Source organism: Manis pentadactyla, chromosome 9 (assembly GCF_030020395.1).
Source record: "Manis pentadactyla isolate mManPen7 chromosome 9, mManPen7.hap1, whole genome shotgun sequence".
NCBI lineage: Eukaryota > Metazoa > Chordata > Mammalia > Pholidota > Manidae > Manis > Manis pentadactyla.
The window spans coordinates 109,225,423-109,252,591 of record NC_080027.1 but is presented as its reverse complement, the minus strand read 5'-3'; the positions used below and the strand labels follow the sequence as shown (position 1 = coordinate 109,252,591).

The 27,169-nt window shown below is 42.0% G+C and overlaps 1 protein-coding gene and 1 non-coding gene across 5 annotated transcripts in view; one reads left to right on the top strand and one right to left on the bottom strand.

Annotated features, from left to right (window-relative positions):
- The window catches only part of STX6 (syntaxin 6), a 35,898-nt gene that overhangs the window by 5,066 nt on the left and 3,663 nt on the right, over positions 1-27,169 (top strand). The window contains exons 2-8 of one of the 4 annotated variants that reach the window (XM_057507924.1): positions 9,827-9,996; positions 10,753-10,847; positions 16,439-16,501; positions 19,586-19,711; positions 20,916-21,022; positions 22,380-22,467; positions 24,780-24,880. In XM_057507924.1, coding sequence (XP_057363907.1) covers positions 9,827-9,996; positions 10,753-10,847; positions 16,439-16,501; positions 19,586-19,711; positions 20,916-21,022; positions 22,380-22,437 — 619 coding nt within the window. In that variant the 3' untranslated portion in view covers positions 22,438-22,467; positions 24,780-24,880. The other 3 variants (XM_036905950.2, XM_036905951.2, XM_036905949.2) reach the window with 3 other exon arrangements.
- LOC118922809 (small nucleolar RNA U13) lies at positions 14,128-14,231 on the bottom strand. Its single transcript, XR_005028902.1, has one exon. It is a non-coding gene; the product is annotated as a small nucleolar RNA U13 (small nucleolar RNA).

Sequence of the window (27,169 nt, the reverse complement as noted above, 5' to 3'; positions counted from 1 at the left end):
CCTTTAAATGTTTGTTTCCATTCCAAATAGGCTGTCCTTCTGAGAGGAAACGCCGTATCTTACTGTTTTTTGGGTAACACTTATAATAATGTTATACTAAAATATGCTTATTTTTTAAAAACTTAGAAAATAAAAATATTAAACACAGAATAAAAATTTATTGAGCTGTCACAATCCCAAAATAATTAGTTGAAGTTTTTGGTGTCTTTTTGAGCTTCATTTCTATTAATAGTTTTACTTGATGCCATCCATCAGTTTTCTTATTGTATATCAGGCACTGTACTAAGAGCCTAACAGGGATTGTCTTTTTAATCCTTACAAAGTAGGTACTAATACTATCATTATGATCATCTTATAAATGAAAAAAACAAAACTGAAAGTTAAAAACAATTTCAAGTTCATAAGCTTGAAAGTGAAAAAGCTGGAATTTGTATATGTGTTATTATTAATCATTTTAGAAATTGGGGTCATGCTGTTTTATAATCTTTTCATCTGTATTTCATTATATCCTTAAAATGTCTCTGGTGGGGAGAGCTTTCAGTGACTGCATTGTATTTTGTCTTATAAATTGTAATATAATTTATCACCCAGGATGACATGACATTTTTAATTCTTCACTATTATAATTAATATAGTGGCAAGCCTGCTTGTTGCAGGTCTTTATTTCTGCTTCTGATTATTTGCATAGTCTGTATTTCTGAGGCAGAATTGCTAATTTAGAGAGTATGGACATTTTCAAAGCCTCTGATGCATTTACAAATTGCTCCCCAGAATACATCCCTATCTCCACTCTGCTCCCCACTCCACACCTCCCACCCTTCCCAGTGTTTGAAAGGCACATTTCCCTTGATCCCTTGCCAGTACTGGGATCTCATTTTAAGCAATCTTTACTCATTTGCAAGGTGAAAAACACCACATTTGAGTCATGTTATTTTCATGATCATATTCAGCAGGGACTTAGGCAGTGCTTGTTTGATGGGTGAACCCATTCTGAACTTTGGGTTCTGTGGTTTTTACCCTCTCTTGTTGACAAGCTTTTGGAATTTGCATTTTCTAATTGAACAGGCCACCAAGACAACCGCAAAATTGAGTGTTGGAATATGAGAGTATTTTGGTACTAAGTGAGTTTCTCTAGTAGATAAAAGGCATGAATGTTGTGGCTCTTTGATATTCTGCTGGTTTGGAAGTTTTTTGTACCTAAACGACGATTTTAATTTCCAGGTTTTTGGCTGTGGATTAGTGTTGAAATAATGGCATAAGCAAGCAGATGAACAAGGTGATATATGTTGAATTATTCTCTCACCATCTCTTATCTGTATATACAGTCTTTTTAACACTAAATTATGAGCTCTTTGAAGGCAAGCATTATACATTTTATTCACAACATTGAGAAAACTATAGGTATTGTCACTGTGAAGAAAATTAATCTTTGCAGGGTAATTTTAGTACAGTAAAATTGAATGTAAGTCACATCTCATCGTCTAGTTTAAAAAAATCAGAAGATGTTTCATTGTAAAAACAACTTTGCAAACATTTGTTATAAATTTATTGAATGCCTACTATCATATCTAGCTCCTGAAATTGTAGCCTAGTTTGGAGAACACTATGCAGATATGCGGGAGAGTGTTGGTGAAAGACTATGTACATTGTGTGTAAGGCTTTGGAATGAAGTTGAGATGCTGTGAAGATTGAGAAAAGGCAAGACCGCCAGTGGGAATGTTGGGTGGAGGACACGTCAGTGAAGCACGTAGGGTCTCAATCTGGGTCTTGAAGGAAATGTCTGCTTTTCATCTGCAGAGGTGCATGGGCCCTCCCTGGCTGCTTCCAGCTGCAGTCGAGAGCCAGGAATAAGAACAGGGAGGATGGCAAGAAGAGCTGCCAACTGAGGCAGATTTTGTTTTAGTGAGAAATCAGGTTGGCTGTTAAAGTCAGCCAGTTTGGAGAGGGGGAGGTAGAAGGTATGACATATCCTGCTGAGGAATTTAAAAATTTCATGTTTCTTATTGTAAATTCTTAATCAGGAGGCATTTCAACTAGCAGTTACTATTTATTTACCTGTGGTCAACTTTTAAGGCCTCAAACCTAGGTGTTCTGATTCCTCCCAGAGAATAGATTTGTCTGGAGACTTAGCACCTACGGGATTGAATAGGTCTTCATCTGGAAAGCGCCGCGTGTGCAGGGTCAGAACTTGAGGCACGCAGCCAAGATGTCTGAGCCACGTTTCTCTTGTTCAATGAGTGTAGACTAGTTATCTTGTAAGTTCCTTCCAGAGCTAAAACCTAGTAATTGGGCTTAAGTAGAGGTTGTGCAAGTTGCGAAGAGGAAGAGTCAAAGATGACACTTGTCTAGACAAGTTTTAAATCTGGAAAAGAGTGGCAAAATTGATTAAAATGGGGAGGTTAGAAAAGGAAGCAAGTTATTTTATTTTGTCTTTTTGTTTGAATACTTGCTTGCTTTGTAGGGAAGATCATTTGTTTTTAGGCAAGTTGAATGATCTTACAGGCATCTGAAAACAGAGGACTTAGTCCTGGGTGCGGGTTAGGGCTGTAGGTGCAGCTGGGGAGTCCTCAGCTTAAAGGGACCTTTTGAACCTGTGAGTGTTGATGAGCACTTGGAAACTGTGGGGAGTACTGAGAAACATCGGGACCAGGTGGAGGCAGAGGAAAGAGAAAATTGCTAGAAACTAGAAGAGCAAAATGTCACAAGAGCAGATGAAGTGAGAGTTTGGGGACAATAGATAGGAAGGCCTAGTGTCAGGTACACTGAGAACGAGGCCAAGTGCGGGCGACTCAGGACTCTGCCCTCCATATCAGTGGGGCAGGGGGTGCTGCTGTCCCGGGGGAGTGGTGGCCACAGCACCAGGCTGAGGTCAGACTTGCATATGACTGTAGGTGACCAAGGAAAGACTCTTTTCCCCCGACAAGAGTAATTGTGAAAGATATCACAGTGAAACTGAATTTTGAAATGACAGTGAAATGAAGGCAGTAAAGTCGGTAAAGTCAGGGTGTGTGGTTTTTCCCCTTAAATACAAAAATCATGAGTATGGAAGTCAAGCAGTAAAAACAGCCCCATGCCAAACCTAACCTGAGGGACTGGCAGTGGAACCAGGCTGTAGGATGGGGGCAGGAGGGTGATGTGGTCGCAGAGGGGAGCTGAGCCTGGGCTGCTCAGGTTTCCTTCCTGGAGTGGAAACCAGCCGCCCTCACCAGCCTCTCTTAGTACACTGATGAGATGCAGGCCTCTCTATAAAGGGATGTGCAGAGCGGGTACCGCCCCAGATACGGGTGTTGTGGCAGGTTTATTTTTCCACATATAGCTGCCCCAGTCTACATCCTGTCCCATTTCCTTTCCTTATTATGAAGCTGGCATGCTTCTGTTAAGCTGGGATCCCTATTCCTTTCCTGTGAACCTGGGCAGACCTTTGCAACTGTCTCAACTGACAGAATGAGGTAGAAATAACACTGCTCAACTAGTGAAGCTTAAGTCATAAAAGACAACCAATACAGCTTCTGCTTGCATCTTTCAGGCTCAGGGCACAGGCTTAGGGTGCACTGAGCTAACATGTAAGAGGTCCATGTACTGAAGCCACCGTGCTGGAGAGATCCTGTGGAGAGACTGCACAGAGATAGAGACACTACTGAGAAGCACCTGCTCTTGCAGCCCCAGGCCATTGAGTCTTTCCCCTGAGGCCCCAGACGTTGTGGAGCAGTGACAAGTCATGCCTTCTGTGTCTGGTGCCAATTCCTGACCCACAGAATGCGTGAACATAATAAATGGTGGTTTTACAGCAGTAAGTTTTGGGGTAGTTGTTAACACAACCACAGTATGGAACAGATGCCAACTCAGTCTTACCAGCATGGTCAAAAAAGAAAGAAAAAAGCTTCCTAATGGCAGAGGTACTCCTTCCTTCCATTTTATTGACAGACTTGGTGAAATACAAATAAGAAAAATTTTGTGATTTTATGGCTATCTGGATGTATTGCCTGGAGCCCTAGAGGTTTGTTGGGATGGTGAACCCTTCACCATGGTGGAAAAGACTGGAATGGTATATGAGAGAGGCTCAGCTAGCAGTGACAAGGGGTTAGTATTGGGCTGCCTCAAAAAAAGACTAGGTTAGTCCTGCCAGTGTCAAGTTTTCATTCATAAGAAATGAAAGACTGGTTTTGAAAACTTGGATGATTTTATTTTTGCCCAAAAAATACAGTCTTCAAAGATGTGGCCTGCACTTTTGTATAGAGAAAGAAGCTCTGCCCTCCAAGTGGTCCCATGGGCCCTGGGATGGACTGCAGTGAAGGACCTTCAGTCCAGTGTTCAGACGGAGTTTAATCCATGATAGGTCCTGTGATTTTGGTGGACAACGAGGGAGCAAAGACTCATTCCTAGTTTTCCAAAGCTGTGCTTCCTGCTGCCCATGAAATGTGTAAGACACACTGACTTTGGAAGCATGGGACAGATGTGGGGGCAGAAAATCCGCTTGACCGTTGTGGAGATAGCCATCTCTTCCCTTCAAGGAACTGAAAAAGGCTTCTTTGGGTCAGGAGCTAAAGCTGTAATTCCTTGGAAAGTAATCAGTAAGTTTTTAGTGAAATGGTGCCAGGCCGGATTCCCAAAGGTGTCAGTGAGATTGTTACTTACCAAGAAGTTTGCTCAGCTGAAGAGCTCCAAAATGTCAAGGTATACCCGGCCCCTCATGGAAAGTTCTGGGTGCCAGACTTTTATCATTCCCATCACATAGATGGAAGAAAAACTAAAAAAAATAGCTAAACCAGACTCTACAAGAGAAAGAGGCTATATTGTGTGATTTTTGTTACCTTTCTGGAATCCACAGACAAAAGTGGTTTGCTCCTGCCTAGGGAGTCAGCATGGCAGCTGCTTACTCAGAGCACAGTGCTCTCACGGGGGGCAGCGCTCACATGGGCCTAGCTGTGGAGTGGACAGTGTGCTGGGTGCGAGAGAGAGAGAGAGAGAGAGAGAGAGAGAGAGAGAGAGAGAGAGAGAGAGAGAGAGAGAAGAGAGAAAGAGTGTTGTGTGAATGAAGTGCTTAACTAGCCAGTTCACCCAGAAACAACTCCCTTCCTTTCCTGGGAAAGTTGTATAAAGCAAACTCCATGGGCTCTTCTCTTTCTCTTGTTTAAATCCCCACAAATCTCAAACAGACGACTTGGTTCTATCCTCCTCTGTTGCTGTTAATGGATTTACTTGGGATGCAAAGTGATTTTAAATACTCAGTTCCAGATATTCACAAGTTCTGAACTGAGTGGGTTGTCTCACTAGTTTGAGTCCCTCACCTTATTAGGTGTGTCTTGTGGCTCTTCAAAGTATTCAGAAATCCCACGGATTTTTTGGGGGGGTGGAGAATTTCTGGTTGCCATTAATATTTAGCTGAAGAGTAGGATCTGTGATACTCTTTCTTTCTGCTTTCCATTCATGCCTCCTTTTTAGGTTAATGCCATGCTGAAATGATATTGGAAGAAGAGAAATTGGGACATATTTTAAACTTTGAGGGACCCCTTTTGCTGCTATTAGTCTAGGAACTCCTGGACATGCTGCACATTCTGGCTTTTCATGATCTGAGCCATTGTTGATTGACAGTTTTCACCTTCTTGATCCCTTAACACAACTGTCTTAGAAATGCAAAATAATGCCTACTTTGCCTTTCTTAAGTCTGTGCCACTAAATGAAAACTAAAAATGAAATCTCTTTTAAAAGCACGAGATTGAGAGTGGAACAAACCAGGTCACTGGCCAACCCTGTGGGGTAGGTGTTGAATGTTACTTATCCTGGGATTGCTCTGTAGCATTTTGCTAATTCCTACCATTTCTTTAGTTCTTTTCCAGGGCCTGCTTACATTCTTGCACACTTCAGGACTCCTTGATTTCCCTCTGTGCTACTAGATTTGACTCCACCCACATGTCCTTCCCCCACCTCAAATCTGAGTATCAGTGTCTTAAGAGTGAAGATGAAAGTGTGGTCCTTGCATCCCAAGGGGTTCTCAGAGCCTTTCACAGCACAATCCCTCAGCTTAAAACGTTTTTCATAATACGCCCATGTTATTTGCTTTTTGCATCATGTTGGCATTTACACTGACAGTGTAGAAGTTTGGGAAGGTAAAACTGCTGGTGCCTTAGCCTAAATCAAGCCACTGGTTCCAAACTGTACTAGTAGTCATTGTATTCCTCTCTCACAGTGAGAAAGAAAAGAGAGTCATATTTCCTTACGAATGTTCTTCATGAAAAAGTAGAAGTTACTAATTTTACTAAATATTGATCCTTGAAGACCTTTTTGTCATTTTTTTTAAGTTATAATTTACCTACCTTAAAATTGGCCCTTTTTAGTTTACAGTTCTGCGAAGTTTGACAGCTGTGTATAGTTATGTTAACTACCACCACCACAAATAAGACATAGGACAGATCCATCCCCCCTAAAAGTTTCTGTGTGCCTCTTCTAGTCCCTTCCCCTGTGCCCAGCACTCAGCAACTATTTTTCTATTTTCTCTCTATATAGTTTGCCTTTTCCAGAACATTATATAAATGGAATCATACAGTGTCTGGTCTTCTGAGTCAAGCTTCTTTCACTTTGCATAATGGATTTCAGATTCATCCATACTGTGGTGTGTATGAGTAGTTTGTTCCTTTTCATTGCTGAGTAATATTCTGTCATGCAGCTGTACCATCATTTGTTCATTCATTAGTTTAAGGATATTTGGTTGGGGAGTTTTCAGTTTGGAGCTGTTACTAAATAAAGATACCGTAAGAATTTGCAGGTTATTGTGTGAACATAAGTTTTCATGTCATCTAAAAGGGAGGTGTTAGGTCATATGGCAAGTATATGTTTAATTTTAAGAACAGCCACATTGTTTTCTAACATGGCTGTCCCATTTTGCATTCCTGCAAGTAATGCATGAGAGTTCCGGTTACTCTACCACATAGTCAGCACTTAGCATTGTCATTTGTGTTTATTTTTAGCCCTTCTAGGTTCTTATATCTCATTGTGGATTTGATTTGCATTTTTCTTATGAATAATGATATTGGACATCTTTTCATGTGCTTAGTTGTTATTTGTATGTCATCTTTGGTAAATTGACTGTTCAAATCTTTTGCCCATTTTTAAATTGGGTTTCTTATTCAGTTTTGAGTGGTTTTTAAAATATATTCTGGATACTAGTCATTAATCAGATTTATAATTCACAAATGTTTTTTCCCAGCCTTGATACACATTTTCATATTCTATGTGACAAAATGAGAGTGTACATGAAGCACTTTTGCTATATTGTGAATTAAGATGGCTTTCTCCAGAAAAAACACTTCTGTGATTGAGTTATGAGCTGAAATAGGTCTTTTTTCCCCTCTCTAGAATCTCACTTTTACATGAAAGAATGACAAGTATACTGGTTATTGAGACTTGAATATGTTCTTAAATCTCAAAATTATCTAAAAATACTTGAGATATTTTCTCAAAAATGGGTGAGGTGAACCTGTCATTTGATGGAAAACAACTGACAGTATTTTTGCCGATGATAAAAATTAAAGCCGTCTTTTAAAAACGTAGAATTTTGGAAAGCTTTTATCACCTGTTATCATCTTACAGATGCCCAATAATTAAATTTTTCTAATGAGTTTGGTATGATCATATTACATGATTTTGGACATTGTATAATGAAATGAGTCAGCATTTGAAGGCTATGTGATGTTGTAAAATCATACATGGCTAGGTAAAAGATCCCATTAAAAACATAAGATAGAGGAATGGATTGTAATGTTATAAGAGTTCAAAAAGTCTTTGGTAAGTTTCGGGTTCTGTGTTGTAACTAACCTGTAGAAATGACCACTTGTTGAGTTTCATACAGTGTCAGAAAAGAATATCCATAGTTATGTGAAAAAACTGTTAAGACACTCCTCCCCTTTCCAATGATACATCTTTGTGAGTCTGGATTTTCATCATATATTTCAACCAAAATGTATGTCAACAGACTGAATGTAGAAGCAGATGTGAGAATCAAGCTGTCTTCTTTAAGCCAGATATTAAAGAGATTTACAAAAATGTGAGACAGTGCCGCCCTTTTCACTAAATTTTTGTGTTTTAGAAATTACTTTTCACAAAAAAGTTATGTTAACATACAAGTTTTTGCTGTAAAATATTTTTAAATGTCTGTTTGAATTTCTGATATGGTAAATGACAACAGATAAATAATCCCACATCAATCTAAGTTATTTGGGTTCTTCAAATAATTTTGAAGAGTGCAAAAGAACCCTGATATCAAGGAGTTTATGGATTGCTGTTTAAGAGAATTTAATTCCAGCATCATAGTTGGGTACTGATGGTAGAGAACGTGACATACCCAAGCCTGAGGCTTCTTGGGTTTGAGGCTTCTTTTTTTTAAAAAGGAATTTGTATTCACAGAACTGATAATTTTTGTATTCTTTAAAATGAGGTATCATTATAGATATCTCTTTAAACCTGTCATCTTTTATCATAGATGATATTCATACTCACAGATAAACCAAGTACCTTGTATCATGGGAAGATGTGTGCCTCTTTCTCCACCAAATCAGCCAAAAACCTCAATGAAGAGTAAAAATAGTGGATTTACATCTCATTTACTTAGTCCTTCCCTTTTATGTTAAGTAGTGTTTCTCACTAGCACTGGAAGTATAAGGCTGATAGGAGGGAACAATGAGAGGACTTGACTAGTTCATAAACTGGGTATGAACACACCTCGGTACATTCATTGTTTCTCATATAGCTCAATGACTTATTCAACTGGGCCCCAGAGCTGTATTCTCCATTTAACACTCAGCTTTTTAGCTCTCGTCAGTATTGGCAGACCAAGATATTCTAAGACACCTTATTTCATTTTGTTAGTGCTTCCTTTCCTGGTACTCGAAATGTCGGAATGGGATGCATGTGATTTCTGTCTTAAAGCTGTAGACAATAAGCACCCGGATTGAACAGTCGGAAGAATTGGTTTAAAACCATAGAAGGATCAAAACACATATCTTAATTTAAGAGCATAAAGATTATAGTATTTGTACACAAGAGACCAAATGATTATAAAATGACTCTTTTTCAGCTTTTAGATGCAGTAGTGTTAGAGTAGGACATTTAAACGGTGGGTATTGGCCCAGTTGGGGGGGCAGTTTTTTAAACCTTGTGACTATATCTAATCTTTTAAGTCATACTAACTAGGTCATAGCACATAATGGCCTAGTCTCACTCTCTAAACAAGAAACCCACTGATTTGCTATACAGCATTGCTCACTCTAGGAAAGTAGACATGTTTAAAACTAATAATGCTTGGAAATCTAATGAGATTTTGGGTTTTAAAATGTCTCAGCTTAAAATACTTACCTTCAAAAAGACTGGCTGTGTAAGAGGAACCCTCCTCCGTCCTTCTTTTACCATCTACCCCCCAAAAAAGAAAGCTGTATTAGGACTTTTTTATCTGAATGTAAAAGTTACTGTCATACCCAATGGCAGTGTGAGTGAATATTAATGGCCCTTTAGTTAATTAGTAGGATTGCTTCTGATACTACATTTAAGTTTACTCTGTCTTATAGCTATAGACAACAAAAAAAATTGTTTTCTCAAACAAACTTGATGATACAGCTGCTTAAACGTGGCTATTGTATTCTGAAATCAGGTAAGAACTCAGACTGTTGTTCTGAACTTTCATATTTGTCCATGAATAGCCTTCTGTGAAGACATAAAAATACTTTTGGGAATGGTGGTGGCCAAGGATGATACAGAATCATAACTATTAAGCCATGCCATAACTTGTTCATGGAATACATCTGATTTCTCTTCTTCCCCTTCCCCTTGATCACAGAGAGGTACAGAAAGCCGTGAACACCGCCCAGGGGTTGTTTCAGAGATGGACAGAGCTCCTCCAGGACCCCTCCACAGCAACCAGGGAAGAAATCGACTGGACCACCAATGAGCTGAGGAACAACCTCCGGAGCATCGAGTGGGATTTAGAGGACCTTGATGAAACCATCAATATCCTTTTCAGTGGTGTCTGTGCCATCTGGGCAGACAGACAGATGAGCAAGCTCATAGATTAGGCATTTCTTTTTATAATCGATCAGTGTTGCTCTTTTTTGTTCCATCCAGGACACATTTAAAATAATTGCTCAGTAAGCTAAGGTAGAGTAGCCAAGTTCTTCTACAGTGTATGACACATCCTGCTGTAGAGAGGCGGCACAGGCACACATTAATCAAATAATAGCACGAATGGGTACTCTCAGACTGTAAGAGACATACAGAGCCATGCTAGTGGCTGACCTGGGCAGGGCAGGACCAGGCTGGGCGTGAGGAGATAGGAGGAGGCTTTGTTGAAGAAGCCTCCTTGTTCTGCCTAGATTAAGCAGGATTGGGTTCTTGACCCAGTGGAATGGTTTGGAATGGCAAGTGAGAAAGTCTTGCAAAAGCTGTCATGAAAAGGTGATCTGGAATAAAAAAATATACCAAGTGCTGGCAGGCGTCCGGAAGAGCACAGCTCAGCTGTGGTCAGATAGCCATGGATCTGCAGTGAAACTGGTCAGCAGGGTGTGTGTTCTTAACCTGGCAGGTCGTCTCTGCCTCAGAACACAAGGAACCACGGACAGAGAAAGTTTGAGAATGATTAGTGTCAGGTTCACTGTGTTTCCAGAAATATTGGACCAGATTTTATTGCTTGCCTGCGAGAGATTCTGTGGTTTGACTTTTGTTAGGCTTTTGATGACAAACTTGCTTTACCTTGACTTTTCGACCCACGCATAGTTGAAGCAAATCCTAGAAAATTCAACCTCGATGCAACTGAACTGAGTATAAGAAAAGCTTTTATCACAAGTACTCGGCAAGTTGTCAGGGTAAGGAATATGGTCGTACTGTGTTTTTGTGTGTAAGAAATAGCCAAACTTCTCAGAACTTTTTTCCTTAACTGTAAACTTCGTAGGTCAATTCTGAAACTAGTTTTTAGTATGAATGTGATGCCAGTTACCCATATACAGTTTCTCTGATTGAAAACAGGAGATCTGTTTTTAGTATTGTTGGGCTATTAAAGCAAAATGAGAGAGTAGACTGCTGGCTTTGGGGAGGTTACTTTAACAGTGCCCTGCTTTTGTCCATACCTCTCATGTCTCCAAACCAGTTATCTTTCTTCGTCTTTATTTCTTAGTATACTATATTTCTGGACAAAAAGAAGAGTTACTATTGTAGAAACCATTTGGTTTCTTGATGGATTGGTAATCACTTTGCATTGTGAAGAGTGGCTCTTCCTGGTTTGGATGGCTGCCTCTTCCACCATCTGAATTGCTTCTGGAACTCTTGCAACCCATGTTACTGACATTTCCACATACAACTGCTTGACAGTCTTTTTAGAGTTACTCAGAGCAGGCAAGCATCTATCAGAATGTGAAAAACCCGTCAAGTGAACAAATCTTTAGTCTCAAATGATTTAGATAATAACTTATTGTTACAAAAGCTAAGAGAAAATATCATGAAAGTAAAATCTTATTGAGACGTGTTTGTATTTTGAAACTATATGGCTAAGCCCTTTGATTAGCATAACTCGATGTAAGAGAACCAGCTGTCTTTAACATATGTACTAGAAAGCAGCTTCCTTGAATAAAAAGACTTGGGCTCCTACCAGTGCTAACATATGGCTTTTTAAGAGTCATCTCAGGCAGGAACCTTGGGGTGTGTTTGCCAAAGACTTTATATGTTTTGTGATTTCCTTTTGAGATTTCAAATGTTAGGTTGTCACTGAACTTTAATATTCTTATTCCTTGTTTTATTCATTAGTTGCCTTTCTATATACCTATATCTAAAGTGTTTATAAATAAACCCACGTTTTCATGGGGCTGTAACTTTTGGACCTTGGTGTGCCATCTATACAGTCATCGTTTGGATTAGAAACACTCCTAATTTCTAGTCAGTCTGGAATGCTGTTCTGATAAGGAAGCTCTGTTGTTAGGTGATATATTTTTTGGTGAAGTAAATAACTCCCCAATTATTTCTTTTACAAGTGTAGCTTGCTTTTTCATTTTTTTAATAGGTTTTCTGAAGGACACATTTATAGATGTTGGTATTTAAGTGGGTGCCTTGCAATAAAGCATATGTTCTTGTCGTTAGTCATTATATTTGTTCTTCCTGCAAGGTGGCACTTGTAAATTTTGCAAATTGAAATTCAGAGGTCAATATATTGAGAGTTAAGTGAGTTGGTATAATTGAGACATGAGACACAAAGCCAAGCTTAGATTAGGGATTTGTACATCATCAATTTATTTAACCTTCTTTGTTACCATTAAGTAGCCTTAGTGTTTTTGAGGTAGTCATTTTTATATTTGTCGAGTTGCCTATACATCAGAGATTTGCATGTAGAATTTTTTGTTATGGAAATAAATTCCAGAAGTGACTTTGGTTGAATTTAATAGTGAATGACTGGCTTTGCAGTGTGTGGTGGGAGAACAGTCAATGGGTGGGGAGGAGACCTGAGTTACAGGCTTAGCTGTGACCTTAATAAATTTTCACCTTGGTGGGTTATTTAGTCTCTTTGAGTCAGTTTTCTTTATCAATTAAATGAGCTTCACTAGTGTTCTCTTAACTTCATTTTAACCTTCAAAGGTGATAGATCTGTACCTCCCTCCCAAAAAACCCAACCTGGTCCAACCCAGGAATTCTTTGCAGTCAATTATAAGTCAAGATAGAAATAAATAGCTTTGCTTAATCAAAATGGGTGAGGCATAGAGCATGGCACAGGTGACGGGGCGCAAGGCCTCTTGAGTAGGAAGCCCTGGGAGTTGCAGTGCCCCATTCACTTCAGCTTGGAAGACAGCATGAAGTGGGACCAGCAACATAAATAACCAGGACATTTGTTGTTCTTTTGACAGATGAACCATATTTTATTGGTACTAACTGCTTCTTGACTGTTGGTTCTAAACTTCATGTGTTAGAAAGAAGATGAGTAATTATGTTTTGGCGTGACAGGTTGTTACAAAATGCTTAAAACTGTTTAGTGACATCACTTACATTTCCAAATCCTAATAAGAAGGTAATCTGTTGTATGGTGTCTGGCAACTTTTAACCTACATGGAAAAAACTGCCATCCTGGAAGGGAAAGCATATCTCTTTACCTGCTGCTGTGGCCTCGTACAGCATGCGCACCACAGAGCTGTGGAAGGACCTGCTGGCCATCAAGGCTCGCACACCCATGCCTCAGCCCCCTACATGCATTTTATTAAGCAGAAAAATTAAAAAACTGGAACTCCTAAATATGTATTTTATTAAAGTAATCATGCTCATTAAAGAAAATCAGAAAAATTTTACAAGAGGAAACAATAGAAAAAGAAACCTACATGCAAAATAATACACAAACATAAAACTTTGTTGTATTTTCTCATAGTCATTTTCTTTCCAACGCATGACATAGTTGTGATCATACTGTTTGTAATTACAAGCATTTTTTTCCTCTATTTTTTTTGGCTGTATAGAACATTTATTTATTTATTTATTTATTTTTAAAATTCATTTTATTATCATTAATCTACAATTACATGAAGAACATTATGGTTACTAGACTCCCCCCTTCACCAAGTCCCCCCCACAAACCCCATTACAGTCACTGTCCATCAGCGTAGTAAGATGCTGTAGAATCACTACTTGTCTTCTCTGTGTTGCACAGCTCTCCCCGTGCTCTCCCCCCCACATTATACCTGCTAATGGTAAGGCCCCCTTTCTTTTTCCCCACGCTTATCCCTCCATTCCCACCCACCCTCCCCAGTCCTTTTCCCTTTGGTAACTGTTAGTCCCTACTTGGTTTCTGTGATTCTGCTGCTGTTTTGTTCCTTCAGTTTTTCTTTGTTCTTATACTCCACATATGAGTGAAATCATTTGGTACTTGTCTTTCTCCGCCTGGCTTATTTCACTGAGCATAATACCCTCTAGTTCCATCCATGTTGTTGCAAAAGCACATTTATTTTTAATTAAATAGTTTTTATATTTTTAATAGTTCAGTTCCAAAAACAAAACAAAGCAGAACAAAAAAAGTGAAAGTCTCCTTTTTCTACCTTTAGCCCCCACCCAGTCCCTCACCCTCCTTTTCCTCTATTTTTTAAAATTAAAAATCCATGCTTGCTACTTTTATTTTCAAGTCAGATGGGTAATGTGCCAACATTGTAACAAGGTTTGAGGGAGGCGCATGTCATGCAAAAGTTTGAACACCCAATCATCATGCTTATGAACCACAAAAGTATCGATACTTGCTATTTTTTAAATATTTTTATTTTTGTGATAAGTACTTTTTTTTTTATCAAGTGTATTTTTCACAGTTTCTATGCATGGCATTCTTGTATTTTTTTTTTTTGTTTGCCTTTTAAGTTTTGCGAACAGATGAAAGAAGTAGAAAATCCTAAATTTCTGGGTCAGTTGGAGCCTAAATGGAGCACCCCTCAGATGCCCAGCCCTACCCAGTGCCACTTCCAAGGGCTCCCACACCCTCTCGTTGAAGGAAGCATGCTACTTCTGGATGCCCCCTTTCTCATCTTGGGCAGCACTGGTGCCTCTCAACAGGTTGCAGTGCAGTGACCTCTTTACTTCTGCTCTGCTTCATTGCCAGGACTTTTTCCACAGATTAACTAAAGTGATCTTTTAGAACATGAGCCAAAATACTCCACAGCCCTGCTTAAAATACTTTGAGTGCTTCCCACTGCCTTAGAATAGGGACCTGTGATCTGTGACCCACGAAATCTAAGAATGGTTTTACATGTAAACATTAGTTAATAAAAAAAAACAATGACAAAGAATATATGTCAGAGGCTGACTGTCTAATATCTGCTCCTTTACAGAGGAAGTTTGCCAACCCCTGCTTCAGAGTAACATCTAAGCAGCCTGGAGGCCTGCCTGTTTGCCCAGCCTTACTGCTGCCCCAGCATGCGGTCGGCGCCTTCAGCGCCCTGGCTGCTTTCTCACAAGCTAAAGTGCACTGAGCCTTTTCTTGCCTCCAGGCTGTCATACCTGCTGTTTCCTTTGCCTGGAATTCTCTTCCTTTAGTTCTTTCTGTGGTTGGCTGACTCTTGTCCTTCAGGTCTCCATTCAGATGTCACCTCCATCCTTCTGTGGTGGCATTGGTCACCCACTCGATTCCAGCCTTTTATTCCCTTTCTCCCCAAAGTAGGAATCACCACGTGGATACATTTGCATGATTACTGTTTGCCTGTTGGCCACCGTGCGGGCAGGGGCCCAGACAGCATCATTCACTGCTGTTCTCAGGCAAAATTAGGTCCCAGTGAGTATTTGCCAAATGAAGGAATGGACACTTTTAAAGATGAAGCATTGTGGTTGTCATTCAGACTTACCTCCGTGGGAATTACGAAAGCTGTGGCATGGTCAGATCTACCATTCACCTGTCATGGGTCTTGGAAGAAGTTTCTAAAAGTCTGATTCTGAGACCTCAACATTTGCATCTACAAAATAGCCTACTTGCCAACAGAAGAGTAAAATTGTAGTACAGTAATCATGGACTCAGTTCAAATCATTTTAAAGTATATTGGGTTGTGATTAAATATAAGCAAAATAGCTTGTATTTAATAAAGTATTTTGCTTCAGATTAAGTAATGGGTCCATTCATTTGTCTTTCTACACAAAATTACGTTTTGATACCACTCTGGAAATTCACGCTGGTGTTAAAAATAGTCTACATTTCACATGATTCCAACTCAGAAATAAAATAAGTGACCCGCTGTATCACTCTGAAGGTATTCTCTGGTGTTTAGTGGTAAATAGACCTTATCCTAATGTGCTTGGCTTCTTTACATGCATCACACATGAGGAGGCTAGCCCTCGAGCACAGGTCTGTGACCTTCAGAAAGTATCTTAGCTTTTCTAGGCCACAGTCTCCTCAACTGTAAAGTGGAGACAATATTAGCTAGTGGTCTTTGTGCAAATTGTGATAATGTGTGTGTTTCACATTGCTTCTGGCCTATGGTGGGTACCCAGAAAATACTAGTTCCTTTCTTCTTTCCTCCTATTTAAATTCAGCATCTAGGTTACCACTTGTTAAGGGACTGTCATTCTCTTTATTTATTTATTTATTTTTATTTTGGTATCATTAATATACAATTACATGAGCAACATTATGGTTACTAGACTCCCCCCATTATCTAGTCCTCTCCACACACCCCATTACAGTCACTGTCCATCAGTGCAGTAAGATGCTATAGAATCACTACTTGTCTTCTCTGTTATACGGTCTTCCCTGTGCCCCCCTCCTACATTATGTGTTATTTCTTTTATTTTTGAGATTGAAAATAAAAGCCAAAAAATTCATTTTGTAAAAAAATATATATATGTTTGTATATGTATATTTAATAAGTTAGGCATATTTTGATTAGTGTGCAAATATTAGCCATGATTTTGTTTAAAGATATTCCTTTGTTTTCTGCTCTTCCGCCTATTTCATTAGGACATGAAGGATCAGATGTCAACTTCATCTGTGCAGGCATTAGCTGAAAGAAAAAATAGACAGGTGAGTAAACATCTGAATATGCAGTATCGATCACAGAAAATTCATGGTTATATATTTGGGATTAAAAAATGCTGATGTCCACATATCATGTGTTCATGCCGGAGGCCTGTGCCTCTGAGCCTGGAGTGAGGCTGGCAGGTTCTGTGAGGCTGCGGCCAGCCGCCGCGCCAGCGGCCCCTTCCTCCTCCCCTCCGCACACCCCCTGGTTCTCCCCTCTGGCCCACCCTCTGCTTACCTTCCAGGCCTTACCACCCAGCCTTCATTGTCAGCATCTGTTGAGTACATTCTGTGTACCAAGCTCTGCTAAGGGCTATAATTGCTTAGTTGTCTTCTGCTCTGCTGGACTCCAGGCTCCTTGAGAGTGAAGGGGATTGTGTCATGATCTGTTTTTGTTTGTTTTAAAATCTCTGGCTGCTTTTACAATGCCTGCCCATAGATCTCCCTAGACATTTAATGATTGAAATTTGTGTAAAGACATTTGAGGAGCCTTTAATTTAAATGTGTATTAAATCATTTTAATGTGTGTTCAGTCTTTCATCATTCTTTTTTTTTTTTTAATCGAGGTCATTTTTTATTGCAATTTTTTGAAATCTAATACATTTCAGAAACCAAAGCACAGATGTAGACACATGAAAATTAAAAGCTGCAAGAAACCAGTCCTTGAACTTTAAATATCTTTTTTAAATTAGACACTTTGGTGTATGATAGAAATTCTGTTCCAACTGATAAAATTAAGTCCTTTTTAAAAATATACAACAGTCACCTAAAATTTAGACTCAATGAAATTCTATTCAGACTCCATAAAGTTGCCAGTCCTTTTAGTAGACCATTAACTCAAGAAATCAGCTCACCATTTTTCACTAGCTAGGAATCAGCAATTCATAATGAAAATCCTTTCTTTATACCTGTGGATGTCTGTTGACCACTTAACTTCAAAAACAAGTATTGGAAAAGCTAGAAGGGCAAGGCCTCTCCACATAGCACCTACCTTAATTTCCCTGTTTCCTCTTCCCTGCATTGCATTTTTCCAGTCATTGTTGTTTTCCCTCCAGCCTCCCTCCCTCGCTCTCAACAGTGCAGCTAGGGAGGCCGTTGGCCAGTCCCCCTGGCACTAACTCTTGGAAAAAGCTAGTGAATGACCACAAGCTGGCTAGCTTGGGAGTTCCCTTTTGTTTCCCCTTCTGCTTACAGAAGCTGAGTTCCTGAAATAGTGGTGTCAGCCAGGTAGGGAATACTTATCCTCTCTTATTCCTAATTTGAACTTTTTACTCTCTAAATAATATAGTTGAACTAACATAAATAGAAGGTGTATTTGTACACTGTTTTCTAAGCGTGGCTTGAGATTCCATTTCAGGCAGTGAGTGAAACGTTGAGGCATTTCTCCGGGAGTAGCAGGGCCAGGGCGCTCCAAGCACTCAAGCGGGCAGAGCCCGCCTCGCTGTTCTGTGTCGTCCCGGTGCTGTGCTGTTTACTCTGCTTAGCTGGGATCCCCTGCTCTGGCACCCATAGTCTGCCGGTGCTCTGGGCCCTTCCTCCGTCTTCTTTCCCATTGAAATACTCCTAGAGGTCAGACTGATGAAATCTAAGCTACTTCCCTAGAAAGCATAGATGAGTCTTAACAATGTGACCTGTGTACCTAAGTGTAGACCATGGATAAGCTAGAAAAATAGCCCTGACTGTGGCTTCAGGGGTGTACAAGGCCCTGGCGGAGCCCCAGTCCTCTGTCCATAGCCTAGGGATATACTGTAGCCTTTTGCTGACCTTGAAAAAATGGTCACTAACCTCCCGTGTCCTCCATAGAGGTCCTTAGAATCCCTGCATCGGAACAAGCAGGGTTTTTTAAACCTCAGCAGCCTGAAGACTAGGTTGAGACATAGCCATCCACAAAAAGGCCTTGGGTCTGCTTTATACCAGAGACAGTCACCATTCCAGCCTCTTGACTGGACTGAGTTCTTGGACTGGAAGCTCCCAGACGTCCTGGTCCTTCTCATAATGACCTCAGGACTTGTGCTCTGCATTTGAGGCTCACTGCTGATACGTGGCCGTCTGACTGAGGTCACCTCTGTGAGTCAGACAAGAAGGTTGCATCACTACTGAGGAACTATTGGAGGACTTTTCAGACAGAAAACCATGTCAGGCAGGCTTTCGACAGTTCCAGAGACAAAAAATACCTGGTGAGAAGGTTTGGCAACTCTACAGGGAGAAAGAATCTTAGTCGCCAGCATCTTCCGGTTCTTTGTGCATTGCTGGTGTGAGTGGTTATTCTGACGGATGGTCAGAAAGGCTTGTGCAGCTCCCAGGCAGAGCTGGCTGCTGAGACTGGGCGCTCACAGGCCTGGCTGCTCTCTCACATAAGGAAGATTTCACAAGCTTAGCCTGTTCTGACTTCAAACTTCCTTGGACTCATTATCTGGAAGCCTGACCTGGCATTTGAGGGCCTTGGTGGGGCACTCTAATGGCAGGGCCAGCACTTGCCTGGGTTAGCAGGGTCAGCCACCCAGTGGGGCTGTTACCTGCCTGGTAAAGCAACCACCAGTTCCCATCTGCAAAGCCTGTAGCCAAAAACTGAAGGGTACTGGGATTTACTCATGGGTTAAATTGAACAGACATTGGTGGTTCTTGTGCCTCTGTGTGTGACAGACTATGACTTAGTGTCTTGTCCTTCTAGGGCACTCTCCCCTCTCTGCTCCAAAAAACCAAAAACCTTAGGTCGTAATTAAATAAAAGGGATTCCAAATATCTGGACTCAGTTAGACTAGGACCTATGGGTCTCTAGTGAGCTTGGCCTGACGGTATGAGTGCTGTTAGATGTAAAGCAATAAACACAAGAGCGTCTGTTGATTTAAAGTTAACAGTTTATTTGCATTTTAAAAGGACAAAGCCCATTTGAGACTCCCACTGGGGGAGCTTGGAGACAGAAAGTGGCCTTCCTGGCATTCCTGAAATTGTACCATTACCTAAAAGGCTGACCCAGGGAAGTGGAGTATGAGCAACAGAACCCTGTACATCTCTGTGAAGGAGCGCTGCGCAGGGATGGTACCAGGCTGTTTCCCCTGACCCAGCCACCCACTCCCGCTCTCGCAGGCACTGCTAGGAGACAGCGGCAGCCAGAGCTGGAGCACTGGCACGACGGAGAAGTACGGGCGCCTGGACCGCGAGCTCCAGTCAGCCAACTCCCATTTCATCGAGGAGCACCAGGCGCAGCAGCAGGTACCAAGGACCCGCCGGCCCACGGCGAGGGGTGGAGGCTGGGCACCTCCCTGGACCCACTGCCCGCCAGGGGGTTTTGTGCTGGGATGGGCAGGCTGGGCCAGAGCTTGGCCTGCAGCTGCCTGTGTCCTCACACCTGTGACTGCATGTAGGAAGGGTTTTTAAAACCTCCTTTAGGGCATGACTGTCTCAAGAGAACCAAGTTTGGTTAGGTTTCTTAGCAGAAGCAGATCAGACATCCAAACCTGACGGTCAAGGCCACTGAATTAAAAAACCACCACCACCACCACCTCTTCCCCGTGCTCCACTTGTATACTTGGTTTTTTGTTCATTTCAACAAAGGCACTTGCAGAAAAATTGAGTCCTTGTTTCATTGAAAATTATTGTTGGTTCCATTATAGGTAAAAATGGTTGCTTTGGAGGCCGTGAAGGGATAGAAGAAAGAGAGGTTGGTTATGTCTGCATAGTTGCTTTTGATAATGTGGTTGTATTAATAAAAGGAGGCCAGTGATAATATATCTGGGGATTTGAGGATTATCTATCCATTTAAACTGTTGGTATTTAAATATCGTGTTTTATATATACATGTAGCTTATGTATTCTTTTGTTCTTTTTCCCATTACCATGTCTGTGTAACCAGTTGTCCACTTAAATTGCTATTAACCAAGCAAACTTTTTTTTTTAATAAAAAGTGAGGAGGCCAGAACACAATTAGAAGTAAATATTTACCACTCAGTTGTTGTCCTTGAGGAGTGAGGCAGGGACTCTGTGTGCAGTTTTCCCACATGCAGAGATTGGCCAGGAACTCGCTGGTATTTAAGCTGTGGCAGTCAGCGTGGACTGAGACCTGACCCTGGCTTGGGCTTCCTTTTCAAGCCTCCCACGTGTCAGTGGTCACTGCTCAGGTGCTTTTGGCCCTGGTCTGTTCCCTTATTGTCCAGCCAACTGGGCCAAATCTCTCCTGGTAGTTTTGAGCCACATGACTCTTCACAGGTTGGCTGAACAGGAGACACTAGAGCTGGACAACCCAGCCCTGTGAGCTGTGAGTTCACCGAGGCAGTGGTCTGGGCCTTTGATTTCTGGGCTTTGCTTCTGAATGCGAATTGTCCCAGGCTGGCAAAGAAGCTAGCAGCTGCGACAGTGCTGGGCTTGGAACCAGGTAAGATGGGTTTTAATTGCTTGTTTCCCATTTCTCTGGCACCAGTTGATCGTGGAACAGCAGGATGAGCAGTTGGAGCTGGTCTCTGGCAGCATCGGGGTGCTGAAGAACATGTCCCAGCGCATCGGAGGGGAGCTGGAGGAGCAGGCAGTGTAAGGAGACGCCCCTCTTGCTGCAGGGAAATTGAGGGAAAAGCCATCTTACAGGACCCCGAAAAAGCCTGACAGTCACGTGGCCAATAAAACCAAAAGCGGTTTGTTTCACAGACTAGCCTCTCCCAAAGAAGCAAATTTATTAGATATAATTTTCAATGGGGTTTAGGTAAGATTATTATTTTTCAGTATCTGCAAAAACAGATACAAGCTCCTCTGAGCAGATACTTAAGGTGTCATTATGAATGGGAGTGTGAAACAGATATGGCTTCCGTGACCTTGGTGGGGATTTGTGTCCCAAAGAGGACAGGACACGAGCTAACTCTGTCATCCCATAATGCTCCCATTACATCAAACAAAACTTTCTGCTGTGCATTTTAACTTTAAGAAAAAAAGCTTAAAAAGTTAGCTCAAATTAATAAAAAAAATCTTCCCTCTCCAAAATGAAAAGTAATATTAAGGCACATAAGAAAGCATAATTGGGCTTATTTGTTTCCTTAAGGAACAATCTCCTTCTAAACTCTGAAGTATGACACCAAAACCAGCATTCTTAAATTTAAATGCTACCACATAATACCTTTACCATTTCACGAAGTTTTTCTGAAAAACAAAAGTGCACTAGGATATTCCAGGGACTCTCCTATCTCAATCTTGTGTTCAGTTTAGGCACTCATTCATTATAAATTCAAACTGAGCATCTGTTCTACATGACGGCCCTGGGTATTGATAAAGGAAATAGACAGTGTCACTGCCATCAGAGAGTTTACCGTGTACTGGGTAGCATGGACGTTATGTGAATGAGCTCAAGTCATTAGGTGGTGACAGGGAAGTGGGGGCTCAGGTGTGAAGGCATGTGCCTGGAGAGCCCTAACTTACTCCAGCTGCAGACCTAACCTGTTCTAAGGCCCTGGGCAGAGAGGTTTCACTGGAAGGAGGAGTAGAAGATGGCAGGTAAGCAGGGAGGGCGAGAGGAAGGTCTGCCAGGAGGGAGGAAGAGGACCTGTGAGAAAGTGCTGGACCAGAGGGGTTTGGTGTGTCCCGAGCGTGGGGACTGAGAGGGGAGCTGCCGAAGTCAGGACAGGGAGGCCAAGGAGGCATCAATGAGTCTCAGAGGCCAGGTTAAGGACTTAGGGCTTAGAATTCTAAGGCTGATGCAGACCAGTGCAGGTTGTGAGGGGAGTAATCCCCTGGTCAGGTCTGCGTCTTTGGAAGGCCCATCTGTCTGTCTGTGGTTTAGAGGATGAACCAAGCATCGCGGAGCAAGACTGGAGGCAGGGAGCCCAGGTGAGAAGCTGGAAGAGCAGGAACCTAGGCATGCATGTTTAATTTCTGTCTAAAATGCCTTCCTGTCCTCCAGTTCCAGTTTGGGAGTGAGAAGGACTAATCGCCTGAGCTGCCCCTGCTTGGGTAGATGATAGAGCCGCACAGACTTTCAGCTGAAGATGGTGAATTGAACGCACTCTTTTATCTCTGCTCCCTCTCTAAAGCCCACTAGAAAGAGAGATTTTTCTTATGGCGTACAACCTGTGGGGACATAGAGCACAGAATAAGAAACAATACCCTAACATTGTAGATCCTGGAAAAGTAGAAAGACAAATAGTTACTGACTCAACAGACTGGAGAAAACTGAATCCTAAGCCAGGGCAGGGGAGAGCCTGGGAGTGACATGACTCATGCCACGTGCACTCCAGCTGGGGAGAGCTTTTGCTCACCCTTGGCCCTGTGCACCCTGAAAGGTGATGACTCATCAAGTTGTGACCGATTGTGTTGAAAGGAAGGGAGGAGAGAGGTGGGGAGGGTGCAGAGGTGGGGAGCGGAATGGAGGAGAGCTGAGCCCCAGCCTCTTACGGCGCACTCAGCAGGGTCAGGATACTGAGGTGCAAGCATCCCTGAGAAAAATGGAGAAAAGTGTGAGTGGTTGAAAGCAGCTGCCCTGGGAAACAGGAAGAGCTGGTTTTCTCTAACAATCCTCGTGGGACCATTTAACTCTTCCATCTGTGTGTGTGTATAACTTTGATTAAAAGTAATGTGTAAACTAGAAGGAAAAGAAGGTGGTTCCTGGTCTTTGACATGTGCTGTCCGGTACCCTAGCCACTAGCCACAGGTGGCTGTTGTGTATGTGAAATATGGCCAGTCTGCATTTTAATGTGCCCTGAGTGTAAAATGCACACTGGATTTTGAAGACTTACTATTGAAAAAAAATTTAAGTAGTTTATTATTTTTTTCCTAATTGCATGTTGAAATAATATTTTTGTATATACTGAGTTAAGTAAAGAAGATTATTAAAATAATCACATTGTTTTTCTTAATGTAGCCACTAGGAAATACTAAACGGCATTTGTGACTCGCATTGTATTTCTTTTGGACAGCACTGAGCTTGATAGACCTGGGCTGGCAGCTGGGCTAGTGTGTGTCCTTGGGCTGGAAGTTAAATGACTTGCCCATTTTGTCGTCAGGAGGAAAAGTCATGCCCAGCTCATAAAGTAGGCCTTGTTTTTGCCAGGGTTTGGCCCTGCTTGGGTAGGTCTGCCAGCTGCAGGGCCAAGATGCTACCAGGACCTAAGATAAGCAAAAAATGTTTCAATCTGAAAATTCAGGCAAGGGGCAAGACTTATTTATCTTGTTGTCAACACGGGGTTTATTTAATAATTGACTTAATGAGGAGGTGGCCACCCCGAATCCTGCAGGGCCGGCAGGTGCCTTCCATGGGCACAGACCAAAACCAGTAGTTTCTCCTGCCATCAATGCTGACAGAGTAATAACACCTTTTTTATAAGAACTCTGGTCATAATTGGTATGTTACATTATGTCCTCAGGATAATCATATGTTAATACAAAGTTGAAAAGTGTGGAATGTTTAGTAGTTTATGAAATAAACACTGTTGGCATAAGAGTGTTTTGGTGTTTTCCATCCCAGCTGCACCTTGGACAGCAAATAGTGTCAGCCTCCTGGAGCCGTTTCTCTTGCGGGAAAACACTGGTGTCTCCGTGGGTGTAGAGGAGGAGCACACCACCAGCAGGAATGTCAGTCCTAAGGCCTCCCAGCTTCATGCTGAAGCTCAGAGTTCTTTAAAGACCGTTACTTGAGTAAAGTGTGTTTCTTGACACCTGTTACTGTAAAGTGCTTTGTATTACCAGGCACTCCAGAATCTGGCAGGGAGCTGGGCTGGTAGGATTACCCCATTTTACAGATGAGGAGACAGTCCCAAAGAGTTGTAGGGGGCCTTGTCCAAGGTAGCGTGGCAGGCAAGTGGCAAATCCTGGTTGTCTGATTTCACATTAGCCTTCTTTCCACTGTGCTGCACAGCCACTGAGTTTGTGTTTTTGTAAACTCAGGTCCATACCACCTTGTTGGCAATTCTGAGATCTAGAAAGCTCTTGAACATTTTTTTTTTAAGTTTGTAGCAAACTCATGTTACTGAAAAACCTGACCTGAACTGACTGTACCTCTGATTCCTCGTCGTTTCTCCACAGACATATCAACATGTTTGATTACAGGGACTGCCCCAACCTTTTTGAGGGGCTGGCTAACACACAGCATATGCAACCCATTACTTTTATAAATTCCCCAGATTCTACAGTCAAAAAGTGTCTTATCCCAACATACTTTGTCCCAAGGATTTTGGGTAATAGATTGGGGGCTCTCATCCTCATGTTGCCCGTTTCCTGTTTGAGAGGACTGAGGTCTCGCTCTGGCTAAAGTCCGTGGCCAGTGCGCTGCCCAGATGCGGTGTTGACCAGCCCCCTCTCGTTCCAGCATGCTGGATGATTTCTCCCACGAGCTGGAGAGCACTCAGTCTCGGCTGGACAATGTGATGAAGAAACTTGCAAAAGTATCTCACATGACCAGTGGTATGTATGGTGCTCAAAGCTTAAGAATTACTGAATTCTAGAAGCTGTCTGTGCCCGTCTCTCGTAGGTGCGCCCATTCAGACCCCTGTCCTGTGGCACGTGCTTGCTCAGGCTGTCAGGTCAGAGCAGGAAGCCTCGTGCGCATGGGCCTTACCTGCTGCTGTGGCCTTCGCTTGGGGAGCCACGTGTGTGCCGCCACCGCACAGGGCTGGTGGTTTTGGGTGGCTTTCCTCCCAGTGGAGCAACTTTCTTTGCAGTTATGAAATCCTTTTTTTATTTTATTTTCCTGTTTGTTTGCCAAAATAGGGAAGTTATTTTAAAATAGTAATTAAGACAGTTACAGTTTCTCTTGGATTGACTTTAATTAAAGAAAAAACTCCTATCTTTTCAGAGTAAAGTAGCTTTGAAGACGTAATTTCACTGGTTTTCATTTAAATCCATAGTGAAATATTCCAGCATTTGCACCAGGATGGGGATTAAGAAGGAACAATTTTCAGATCAGTCACTATAGGAAGATTATGTTCCAGTGGCTCTGTTTTTTTATTACTGCAATCCATCTCCCTTTTTACATGAGAAATAATGTATTTTAAATGCAAGGAAGTCCAGTGTGTCTCTCTTTTTCTTTATTTGGTGGGCATGGCTTGGTGAAGGGAGGAGCTGAGAAACTCTGTGAGGCCGTCTCCAGCGTCTGGAACCATGACTCCTCCCGCCATTAGAACCTCCCCTCTCGCTGAACACCTTGTTCTGCTGCTGGTTTCTTCCCATCAGGTGCATGGTATAGGGAGTAAGAGTTCAGCTTTTTGAGGCAAGATTTAAATACATTATATACAGCATTTGCTCCTCAGCAGTTTAACACGCCATCAGGTTACATATAGTTCCCTGGGGCTCACTTTCTGATCTGTAGAAGCAGAGTGATGCCTCCCCCTCAAGGTCATTGTGAGGATTAAATGAATAACAATGAGTAAGTGATTAACAGTGTCTCCCATGTATTAGTACTTAGTAAATATTTGTTTTAAAAAAAATAGGCAGAAGATCACCCACAGGGGCAAAGGACCTGTTACGTCCAAAATAAAGGGGACTCCGAGCCAGACGCGCCCCCTCCTCTCTCCAGGAGCAACTGCCTTTGTACTTCTAGGAGGCTCTCCATTGCCCAGGGCAGGCGCAAGCTTAGCTCATCTTTCGGGCCCTGAGAGAATGTTGGCAGAGTCTTCTTCATGATTCTCTCTGTTCTCTGCTCTTCCACCCCGACCCACTCCTTTAAAAAAAAAAAGGCCTTAATGAAGTGTTATATAACCAGTTTAAACACCAGGCCTCTCACTAGTATATGTATTAGTCCCAGAGTCGAGTAGCTGCTTCAGCACCAGTTTTGTTTGGGGAAGAGCAAGTGAACAAAGGTGCATGTGTCCTTGTTTCCCAGCATTCTGGGTATGAATAATTTAGAAAAATACTTGCATTGTGGTAAGTGGCTCAGCGTGTATAAATAGCACTGAGCCTTGCTTATGCTTTGTTCTATTTCCTCCCGAAAGAAAAGTTTGGGGAGCAAAGTAAGGACTTTAATTATATTTATCTAAGAAGGAGAGCCAGGAAACAGTATTTAGCGTGAAAGGCCCTTCGGTTTATGGACAGCTTGCCTGTGGTTTTCATCTTATTCTTTGCTTGCTCCCAAAAGAAACCCTCCTGCTCGTTGGTGTTGACTTCACTTTGATGATAAGGCGATGTGTATTTGTCTCTGTTCTTTTTCTGACTTTTTGGGAAAGTTAAAGTTCCCTGCTTTTTAATCCAGCTGGTCCATAAAGCCACGATATCAGGACACACTGAAGTTTGGTGAGGCAGTAACTGAGCACACAGGCTCCCCAGTTCTTGAGAGGCAGGACATGAGCCCTCCGCCTGGCTGGCTGCTTCCTGGCTAGAAATCAGCCAATACACCCCCCTTACTTCGTTGGATGACCCAGGAGAGACACTACTCTCATCATTCTCCTACCCAAAGAAACGGTATTCTTTAGAGCAGATCCTGGGGTTTTCCTCCCCTCACTTTCCAAAGTTCTGTTGTTCAGCCTTTCTCTTTAGGGGAGGAAAATTATACTGGGAGGGAAAAATACTACCCTTGGAGTTCCCTTTGTTCTCTGACTTTTTGAGGCAGGTCTTGAGCTTGCAAAGCTGGTTACACTTTTCACTTGAGATCACAAAAGCCCTTGTGGTTAGTACTCACCCCTTCTGGGGGGAAGTCTGCTAGGAGAATAGCTCCCTAGGGTTACCTTGTTCACGCTTCATAGAAGCAACTTACCACTTCAAAGG